This window comes from Zootoca vivipara, chromosome 9 (genome assembly GCF_963506605.1).
Source record: "Zootoca vivipara chromosome 9, rZooViv1.1, whole genome shotgun sequence".
Lineage (NCBI taxonomy): Eukaryota > Metazoa > Chordata > Lepidosauria > Squamata > Lacertidae > Zootoca > Zootoca vivipara.
In genome coordinates this window covers 55,754,766-55,765,677 of record NC_083284.1, presented here as the reverse complement: position 1 = coordinate 55,765,677, position 10,912 = coordinate 55,754,766, and the positions used below count along the sequence as shown (strand labels likewise).

The 10,912-nt window shown below is 45.9% G+C and overlaps 1 protein-coding gene across 1 annotated transcript; it reads left to right on the top strand.

Annotated features, from left to right (window-relative positions):
• The first annotated feature begins 4,103 nt into the window (after positions 1–4,103).
• PDCL2 (phosducin like 2) lies at positions 4,104–10,912 on the top strand. The gene is made up of 6 exons (XM_060278255.1): positions 4,104–4,211; positions 6,077–6,197; positions 7,287–7,377; positions 7,970–8,104; positions 9,534–9,742; positions 10,791–10,912. Exons 1-6 carry the CDS (start codon positions 4,104–4,106, stop codon positions 10,910–10,912), a joined length of 786 nt encoding a protein of 261 aa, XP_060134238.1.

Sequence of the window (10,912 nt, the reverse complement as noted above, 5' to 3'; positions counted from 1 at the left end):
TCCCACGAAAGTCTTATGTCATTAACCTGAACTTGATCAATGCAGGGGGAATAAATTGTTGAAAGTGCACTGATAAATTCAGAGCTGTCCTACCTACCACCTCTTTCATGTAAACTTATCACTGAGACTCACCACTACAAAAGAAGATGGAGCTCTCACAATGGCAGTTGGAATCTCATAGCTGGCTCCTCCCACATGTTCTCCACAATAAGTTGTGTTCTGAAGCAGTTGCCTGGTCATTCTATCTACCCGGCTTGCCAACTAGGCGCAGGCCTGGCCTCATATTTCTCTGGCACTCCAGGGCCAGGTAGCAAGGGATCACTCTTGCTGCACACAAGCAAGACAACATGCAGGTCAGAAAGATAGAATGTAATCCATTACCATAGCAATTTCCTATGGGCAGTTCCATAGTTTAACTATGCACACTATATGAAGAACTTTCTTTTATCTGTCTTGAATCTTCCAACATGCAGCTTCATTGCATTCTAGTGTTGCAAGAGAGGGAGGAAACGTTTTCTCTAGCTACTTGCGCCATGCCGTGGAAAGTTTTAATATACTTGTACCATGTAACCTCTTACCTTTTCTCTAAACTAAAAAGTCCAAAATGTTGCAAGCTCATTTTGGTTGCCCTTTCTGAAACCTTTTCCAACCCCAATTTATCCTACGTGCCGTCTCGCCACAGACTTGTGTAATGCCGTTTCTGATATTGGCAGCCTAACTATCAGTTTTAAAAGTATGTCTAAACTGTATAGCACTTTGCCCCTTTAAATATTTAAATGGTGTTTCAGCTTTTGTGCATCCCTTTAATACAAATAAGGGACACGGGTGGCGCTGTGGGTTAAACCACAGAGCCTAGGGCTTGCCGATCAGAAGGTCGGCGGTTCGAATCCCTGCGACGGGGTGAGCTTCCGTTGCTCGGTCCCTGCTCCTCCCAACCTAGCAGTTCGAAAGCACATCAAAGTGCAAGTAGACAAATAGGTACCACTCCGGCGGGAAGGTAAACGTTTCCGTGCACTGCTCTGATTCGCCAGAAGCGGCTTTGTCATGCTGGCCACATGACCTGGAAGGTATTAGGTATAAGGTATTAGGTGTTTCTTGGAGTCAAACATACAGTGGTACCTTGGTTCTCAAATGTAATCTGTTCCGGAAGTCCGTTTGACTCCCGAAACGTTCAAAAACCAAGGCGCGGCTTCTGATTGGTGCAGCCGCCCCAGAAACAATCGTCAACAGCTGCATCGGACATTCAGCTTCTGAAAAACATTTGAAAACCAGAACATTTACTTCTGGGTTTTCGGTGTTTGGGAGCCGAAATATTCAAGTACCAAGGCGTTCGAGAACCAATGTTCCATTGTAGTTTGGTTTATCTTCTTCCTATAGCTTTTCATATGTCTTTCACCCAACTAATCAAAGTTCCAGAATGTTCCACCTTGGTCCTGAGCATTGGCTTTCTAGAACCTTGTTGCATTTTCAGCTCAGGCCAATTACAGAATTATAGCCATTTAACCTATTCCTACCCAGCTCTACAAGCAGGACACAGAATTCTGATTGCTATAGGTGGGGGTAGAAAAAAGGAGATGGAATTGAGTATCCTGGAAGAGGATATGGTTCACTAACTGGAACCCTGAACAGGAGCTCTCCACATGCAGCCTTTTGTTGTATTTATAATTATCCAGTCCACACTATTTCATTTTATAACACTGCCATTGTGTCACCTAGTTGCTCTTCCACATACTTTACATGCACTACATGTTTAATTGAAGATTCTGTGATAGCTTCTAAATCCTTTGGGATGTAAGTATTTCATCTTTAAAGGCTGCCTCAGCTTGAGTAATAGGAAACCATATCTCATCTCAAAGTAATCCAATTTCAGCATCCAGGAGAAGATTCATAAATCCTTATTAGAAGAGACAAAAGGCAGGCTATCGCCTTTGCCTCTGATTTAATTTATCTTCTGTCTCAACAACATATTTTGAAACCCAACTAAAGGAATAATCTGCAATCTGCCAGGGATTCCGAATAAGTGTGAGATACACTGCATAAAGCACTCCTGCTAATAGTAACACTTTCCAATCTCTTGCTACGCAAGTAATATTTCTCCAAAGGGATCTCTTGACTGAAAGTGAGAGTACTACAAAATGAGAGGTTTGCGGATTACAGCTAGTATCCAAAGTCGTTTTTTGTGAAACTATGGAAAATCAACTTTAAGGCCCAGGTTTTCTATTCCAGAGATGGGGAGCCGCAGGCCTAGGAATGCAGTGGTCTATTCAGGAATAAGGAAGCAGACAACTGAATTCCAAGTCTCCCACCTGATGGGTCCCAGGCACTTACTCGGGGTTTGGTTTCTTTGGAATGAGGGAAGAAGGGACTGTGGTGTCTTTAGGATATATGGTTTAGTTACACATATATACAACCCAAGTTGAACATGGAGGAGGTCACAGCATTAACACTCCAAAAGGGTCTTGTATCATAGTCACAGCCTTGGAGTCAAGCATAAAATCAGGCAGAGCTCTCACACTCTGACTTCTGCCTGCCCTACACCCTGCTTCCAGCTCTCTCACACAAGACTGGCCCTAACTACCAGCCAGGTGAGGGGGGGCACCCATTTGCACCCCCACCCATTTGCCCTCTGGCACAGAACAACTTCTTATACTAAGGGTCTTTAACTCACAAAGAAACTTTTCCATTAGATTTTAACCCTTGCTGGAACCAGAACCCCAGGGATTAGAAGGCACTCAAGACTCTTAATCTCAGGGTTGTGTGTTCAAGCCCCACATTGGGCAAAAGATTCCTGCATTGCAGGGGGTTGGAATGCATGACCCTCAGGGTCTCTTCGAACTCTAGGATTTCTGTGATTACGTGGTCATACGGGTTAATTACGTGGTCATACGGATTAACTCCCCAAACTCATAGCGCTGTAACAATAAGCACTGGTGCCAGTCAAACCTGTTTGGAGAGGGTATATTTTCCCCACTTGCTGCCCTGGAATGAGTCCTTGGCCCAGCCCACCTCATCCCCTTTCCCCCTACTACAAATCAAATTTCTGCCCCAAGCCTTTATATGGGGGCATCCTCTTCAGGACTAGCTGACCTAATCCATCCAAGGTTGGCAGCAAAAAAAAAAAATCTTCTCTGTTCATTCTCACGATTTCCTGAGTATATCATGCACCCAAACAGAGGCAAAACTCACAAGACCATGGGTGACCTCATGTACATACACACATGCCTGCAAATTCTCCTTCCGCAATTTTTCTTTCACAGATGGACTATGAAGTGGGGGTGGGTGGGGAACTATCATCATCCACTCCTTACCTCCAGCCCAGGCATCCCCAAACTGCGGCCCTCCAGATTTTTTGGCCTACAACTCCCATGATCCCTAGCTAACAGGACCAGTGGTCGGGGAAGATGGGAATTGTAGTCCAAAACATCTGGAGGCCCAAAGTTTGGGAATGCCTGCTCCAGCCTGTAGTTTACTCTTCTCTGGGGCACTTTCTTCCTTCTCTGGCCTGACTCCCTCCAATTTTGGGGGCTTCAGCTTTCTGTGTCTTCCACACTGGCAGACTCCTGGACAATCAACCTCTCTTCTTCTTCTGGTACTGACTGGAACTCTTTACAGTCCCAGGTTTTTCAGCTGATCATTCTGTCCCTCAATCTTTTCAGCCACCCCTTCAGCCTGAATATACTGCAACTGGTCTTCAGGGTCAACCCCTTGTAGTGGTTGATCAGGCAAGGCCCTCGGCTCCTTGCATGGAGTCTCTCTTTTCTCTTCAAAGGTGCATTTTAGCTGCCACATTTGCTCCTGGGTGTTCCTGGTACATAGCTTTTGTCTCCTCTTTTGGACTCTTAAATTGCGGTTTCTGCTGCTCCATTTGCTGCTGGAGTATCAACCTAAGCCACGGGTGTCAAACACAAGGCCCGCGGGCCAAATCTGGCCCGCGAGACCTCGTCATGTGGCCCGCATAGCCACTGAAGGGGGGAGGGTCAGACTGAGCCCTTCCGCGGACTCCTGTCTCGGCGCGCGGGAGTGCATTGTGAGCAAAAAGCCCCAAAAAGCCCAAAAAGCCTCCGGAGCGAGGGGAGGGGAGCGGGGAGGGAGATGGCAGGCGCATGCGCCTGGGCCGATCAAGCCATATTGGATATGAGGCAGTGAGCGGAGCGCCAGCGAGCCTTGCCCGAGCCCCGGCAGCGGCGCGGGGCTGGAAAAACTCCCCGCAGGTAAGGCGGGATGTGGGGCCTCGTGGGTCGGGGGCGCCCGCCGCAGCTGCTGGGCACGTTTTGCTGTGTGCGCGGCAAGGCTTTTTTCCGGCTCCTGAAGTTTGATGCGGGAGACGGCGAGGGAGGGCGGTATCAGCAGCAGCCAGGCGAGCAGGAGGAGCGCAGCGCTAGGGGAGGGGGAGCGAGCGAGCGGCGAGCGCTTGGCTCGGATGTGCAGCCGGGAGACGCCGCCTCTGCCTCCGCCGCCAGGGCCGGCCCGTAGGCAGGGCCGGGTGGCGCAATGCACCATGGCGCCGGGCTGCCAGAGGCGCCAAGCCGCTGCACCCGCGGCAGTCGTCCGGCACCTGCGGCAGCAGGCAGTTGCGCCCGAGCCTGAGGCGCCCGCCACCACAGTCAGCTGCGCTGTGTGGGAGGGGGCAGGCGCTGACGCTCCCGACGTTCGGGAGTCCTTTGCGCATGCGCCAACGCGAGCGCGGCTGCTCAAAGGACTCCGGCAGCCGCACAGCGCGGCTGCTCAAAGGTCTCTCCCGAACGTCGGGAGTCGTTCGGCGCCCGCCAGACGGCCGCGAGGCGCCCGCCGGAGCCCGGAGTCCACCACAGTCAGCCGCGCGGTGTGGGAGGGGGCAGGGGCTGACACTCCCGACGCTCCCGTGGACAGTCTTCTCCCGACTCTGCCAGCCAAGTCTACTTCTCCCGAGTCCTGCCGACTCCTTCTCCCGGCCTGCCTGCGGCCTGAGCCCTCAAAAAAAAAAACCAACCCCAAGCAGATATATCAGCATCATTCATTTCGTTTTGCTAGCTGGACTCAGAGAATTAAAAGAACTGGTGGTGCAGCTGAAAAGGAGGAGGCAGGACCGAACTCAGCGCCTTCCCTCCTCCCTACCATTTGCTTGTGACTCCTTCAACAGATGCCAAAATTATAACATCTCCTGCTCTAGAGGCCTAGAGCAGAGGCCTAGAGCAGAGATAATATGTAAGTGGTGTCAGCTCCCTAAAAGGGTCAACAACTCTGGGAAGGGGGGGCGGGCGCCGGAGGGATCTTTGCACCATGGCGCCAGATATGCTTAAGACGGCCCTGTCCGCCGCAGCAGTACGAGTGCCAACTCCGCGCGTGCTTCTCGCGCTCCGCGCAAGTTCCCACAACGCAGGAGAAAGGCGCTCTGCGCCCTCGCACCTCCGGGCCCGAAAGGGGGCGCCTGCCCGCCTGCCGTTTCCCTTCGCATTTGTTTTCCTGCTGTACTTGTAAAAAGTTCATAGGCGCAGAACACTGGAAGGTGCTCCTTCCACCAAATTTCACTCCGCGGAGCCCCTTTGCCAGTGCTATTGATGCCTCCTCCTGTGGGACTCCTCTTTCAGAAATTTCTTTTAAAAAGTTAATGCCTTGTGTTTGCCATATGTGTAATAAACAGTGTTTGGCAATATTTGCATTTTTTTTTAAAAAAAATTACTGTCTGTTACCAAAAATCATTTTTCAATAAATTGTACAATAATTGTACATTTGAATATCTACTTGCCATTATTCTGACTATGTTTCTGCTTTCAGAGCTAGTTATTACTTACATTATTACAAAAAACAGTAATAATTGAATGCAGTGACAATAATTTATGATAATAAAGAGTGGACACATAGTCCTACAGATATAACCGGCCCTTTGAGGGTGACCAAAGTGCTGATGCGGCCCCCAATGAATTTGAGTTTGACACCCCTGACCTAAGCTGTTCCTTAGCCCATCCTTTAAGGTGGTTGTGATGAGGAAGAAGGAGGCAAGCATGCCCTGTTGCATGGGCAGAATTCTGATAGTACTTATTTAGATTCAAGGCAGATTACTGTATATTGGTGATATTTTGCATTCCTATTGCAAAAGGATCCAAACGAAGATACAGAATGGAATGACATACTAAGAGAGTTTGGTATACTGCCTCCAAAAGAAGAGGTTAAGGATGAAGTTGAAGAAATGGTTTTACGTTTACAGAAAGAAGCAGAAGGTAAGTGTAGTTGTGAAAAGTATTGTCAATTATTAAAATTAAGACCCACCATTTCAGCATTGTACCAGGCGGCATAGTACAATAGAGAAGTAAAGTTGTCCCTGCCTTGCAGAATATAAAGGTTGATCTACACATTAAGAAAAGGCTTAGTTCAGCCTTCCTGGGATTGTGTTACTTGAGAGGACAGATAGCAGATCTATTGTTCACCAAGACATTGTTCAAGTAATGGAAAGCTAATATGCAGTGGGAAAGATTCTATTCTAACCTAGACATTGCCTGATTGTCCAACTTTCTACAAGCAAAATAAAAAAATTCCTTCAGTAGCACCTTAAAGACCAACTAAGTTTTTATTTTGGTATGAGCTTTCGTGTGCATGCACACTTCTTCAGATACAGTGAAATGGAAGTTTCCAGGCACTTATGTAGAGAAGGGGTGGGGAGGGGTGGGGATGGGGAGGGGGGATCACTCAGAAGGGGTGATCTGAGTGATCCCCCCTCCCCATCCCCACCCCTCCCCACCCCTTCTCTACATAAGTGCCTGGAAACTTCCATTTCACTGTATCTGAAGAAGTGTGCATGCACACGAAAGCTCATACCAAAATAAAAACTTAGTTGGTCTTTAAGGTGCTACTGAAGGAATTTTTTTATTTTACTTCGATCCAGACCAACACGGCTACCTACCTGTAACCATTTCTACAAGCAGTGAGTTTTAAACAAACAGCCTTTATTACAATTCAAACTATGGTACCTGCCTTGTGTCCTTGCCCACTGGAAGGAAAATAAATTTGCTACTTCATCTATATGATCCTGAGCCTGCATTTTAAAGCAGCTGAGGTGCAGAAGGATAGGCAGATACACTTTTTTCTGAATGTGTATATACACAGCCATCATTAGCATATATATGGAAATTGCCTTCATTGAAAGCTCATTGCACAATAGCCATAAACTTGAATATTGTAAGCATGGAAGTTTCCCATTCAGGTTCCTCTGTCAGATACTCCTTTTGGAAGCAGATTCAAAATTTGTTTAATCCCAGAAATTTAATCCCAGAAATATGCATGTTCTTCATCACCCCCCCTTCTTCTTTTAGTGAAGCCATATGAAAAAATGAACCTGAAACAACTCAAAGAAGCTGAAGATGAATTTGATGAGGAAGATAGAAAAGCAGTTGAAATGTATAGGTATGCCAAACTACTAGTAACCACTCCCATCACCAATACTGAGTAAGAATATTCTAAACTGGAGATTAAGTATAGAAAAAGGACACACTTCTTATCCATACAACCCTCCATATCCCTTCTAAAACATTACTGCATAATTTAACTTATTTAGTTTCCCAGGGCGGCTGTAATCCACGAAACCTTCTGCTACAATAAATTTCTTTGACTTTAAGATATCACAAGTTTATTTGTTGCTTTAACTGTCTGAAATTCATTTACTACAGGATAAATAAATTTTATTTCTAACGTTGATGGAATTTCTTTTTCATGAGCCAGTAGCGCCACCTAGTGATTACCACATCCAAAGTTCCTGCATGCTGTATTGACTACTCAAAGTTGGCATATTGCTCAAATTATTTTTCTGCCCTCTTGTTATTCCTATTTCGTGCATGTGCATTAGAATAAACTGTTCCCCACATCTAACAATGCTCCTTTCCTCCAAACCTCTAAGGAACAGGAGTGATCACAGCCCACCCACTGTCAAACTCTCTCCCTGGTGTCTATTAATAATCATATGAAAAGTTATTAGTTCACATGGCTTTTGTTAAACTAGGAAACGACGTTTAGAAGAACTGCAAAAAGGACAAAGATTTGGAGAACTCAGAGAAATTTCTGGAGAACAGTATGTGAAAGAAGTTACAAATGCACAAAAAGGTGTCTGGGTTGTCATCCATTTATACAGATCAAGGTAATAGTGAGGATTTCAAAAAGGGTGCTTTAAAATTTGGCAGAATAAAACTATATACATATAAAGTTAACTCTGGATTATGGCTTGAATAGGCACCCATTCTTAATAATTTGTGACTGGTTTTCCTGAGGCAAATATCTGTAACAGATTTCTTGTAGATCTGCAGTTTAGGAGCATCAATGAAGACTCTCTATGTTCATATGCTATCAGCAGTTGCAATGTCCTGTCATACTAGCAAATGGGGGTTCCCCTGATAGGTAAGCCTAGCGCAGAAAGGACTGTGGGCTAGTTCACACATGGCCTAAGCCAGGCATCCCCAAACTTTGGCCCTCCAGATGTTTTGGACTACAATTCCCATCATCCCTGACCACTGGTCCTCTTAGCTAGGGATCATGGGAGTTGTAGGCCAAAACATCTGGAGGGCTGCAGTTTGGAGGTGCCTGGCCTAAGCCAATGTTCCTCAGCCTTGGGTCTCTAGATGATCTTGGACTACAACTCCCATCCAGGGCCGGCTTTACATAGCCCCCCGGTGGCGCAGTGCACCACGGCGGGGGGCTGGTAAGCTGGGCGCCGACCTGGCAAGGTGGGCGCCGCGCGGCAAAGCCTCGCGAAAACCAATTGCGCCCTGCGAGGGCGGAGGCGGGCGGCGGAGCGATCTCCGCCCCTCAGCACCAGGGCGCGCAATCTGCTCAAGACGGCCCTGCTCCCATCATCCCCAAGCAGCTTCACCAGTGGTCAGAGATGATGGGAGTTGTAGTCCATCAACTTACGGGGATCCAAGGTTGAAGAACTCAGGCCTAGGATATACACATGAAAGGAAGTAGAGCCATATTGTCCAAACTTCCCTACTCTGCTGCCTTCCAAATGTTTGGGACAACCTCAATAAGCCACAGCCAGCACATGGGTCACAGGTTGCCATCCTCAGCAATAGACTATTTGTGCATTTTGCAGGGCTGCAGTCTGGGATATATATGTGTGTGTGTACCTATTGTAGGGTGCTAGGAACCTCTACATAGTAAGGGGATGCATCCTAGAATGAGCATGAATACAAATGGCATATTGGCTTTTGTTCTGGGGCAAGAAAATGCAGCACAGCTTTATGTGCATAGGAGGATAGCTTTGGGAACATGTCATGGGTATCAGTCTCATGCTAATGGGCTAGTGCAATGGGCTTAGAAATGTACTCAGGAAAGGGCTCAGAAATATTGAGTGCAATATGCTGAACTGAGCAGGGAAACAACTGGAGTGAAACTCAGCCATACAGTGGAACCCAAAGTAGCGTACTGTCCTTCTGATGTGAAAATGTGAGTGTGAATTTAGTGGAATGGTTGATAGCGGTTTGGTGTGTGTGTGTTTTTTTAATTTAGCATTTCCTTATTTGTGCCAGAGCTTAACCATCAAACACATTTGCTCTTTTGAATTTTTAAAGCATTCCGTTGTGTGTGTTAATTAATCGACACCTCAGTCTACTGGCCACAAAATTTCCAGAAACCAAGTTTGTGAAAGCCATTGCAAACAGCTGTATTGAAAATTACCATGACAGTTGCTTACCTACATTGTTTGTGTATGAAAGTGGAGAGATAAAGGGCAAGTTCATTGGAATCAGAGAATGTGGAGGAGCAAATCTTACAGTAGAAGGTAATGCTCAAAACACTTCAGCAAACTAGAGGTCAGTAGACAAAGATCTGGCTAGTTATTGCAAATTTATGTGAACTGCAGCCTTCTTTATCTTTGCAGTTCTTAGCCATATTAATGACTCCTTTCCACCCATTCTTTATCCAAGTTTTATTTCTCTCAGGCTCTTCCTTTCCAGCCTTGTACCTTCTCTCATATTGTTCTGTACTACTGCTTGTTTCAATCCCTATTTTCAAATCCCCTTCCTTTCCTGTTTTAGACCTCCTGATCTGCCTACCCTGGTCCTCCTTAAGATCTATGAGCTCAACCAAACACCAATGGCAACTCTTTGGATTACAGCTGCAGAGCCGATGGCCACTAGAGACTCTTCTGAGTGTTCTGTCTCCCAGTGATGGGAAGATAGTTGAGAGACCGCCCCCAATGCTGCCACTGAATTTATATTGTAATATAAATTTTACAGTAAAATGTTGCAGTAGTTCATAAAAGAACATGTGAAGTGTGAAACGCTTCAATGTGGAATAACCGAGATAACTAGTCACTGAATATTGTTACTTTACCAACAAGCTTTGGCGTAAGTTCACAACTAAAGGCAATAGTTTTTTACTTAAAGACATGTATTAAATAGCCTGTGAGAGAAGGACTAGAATGGGCTGTCTTGCTATTTTTTAGTGAAGGCAACTTTAAGGTATGTGTAGGCAATTCAGGGCTAGTAATTTCTGTATACAGTACTTATTTACAAGGCTGGTTTTTAATGACTCCAATAGTGTTGTGCTATCCAGTGTAAAATAATAACTTCCTCCCACTATATTTTAGCTAACCATTGAGTTCTATCTGTAAATACTATGTTCATGAGTTGTATCATGAAAGTAAAAATTTCATGTACCAACCCCCTGGATTGGATGTAAGTAAAACGGCAAGCAGGTGCAGACTGAGGTTGGTGGGCAAGTGCCCCATTGACCCAAACATACTGGATCATAATTCTGGGATATAAATGATTTATTGCTAAATATATTGCTACTTCAGTTTGTCTCAACAGTCTTTGTTATTTCAGAACTTGAGTGGAAACTGGCAGAGGTTGGTGCTCTAAAAACCGATTTAGAAGAAAACCCCAAGAAGGAACTTGTGGATATGATGACATCTTCAGTTAGAAATGCCTCCATAAATGATGTTTAG

Excerpts from the sequence above, each read along its gene's own strand:
- PDCL2 (XM_060278255.1), top strand. The coding sequence starts at position 4,104 with ATGCGCCTGGGCCGATCAAGCCATATTGGATATGAGGCAGTGAGCGGA. Across the intron at positions 4,212-6,076 it reads GCTGGAAAAACTCCCCGCAG|GATCCAAACGAAGATACAGA; the intron begins GTAAGGCGGGAT and ends CTATTGCAAAAG. Across the intron at positions 9,743-10,790 it reads AGCAAATCTTACAGTAGAAG|AACTTGAGTGGAAACTGGCA; the intron begins GTAATGCTCAAA and ends TTGTTATTTCAG.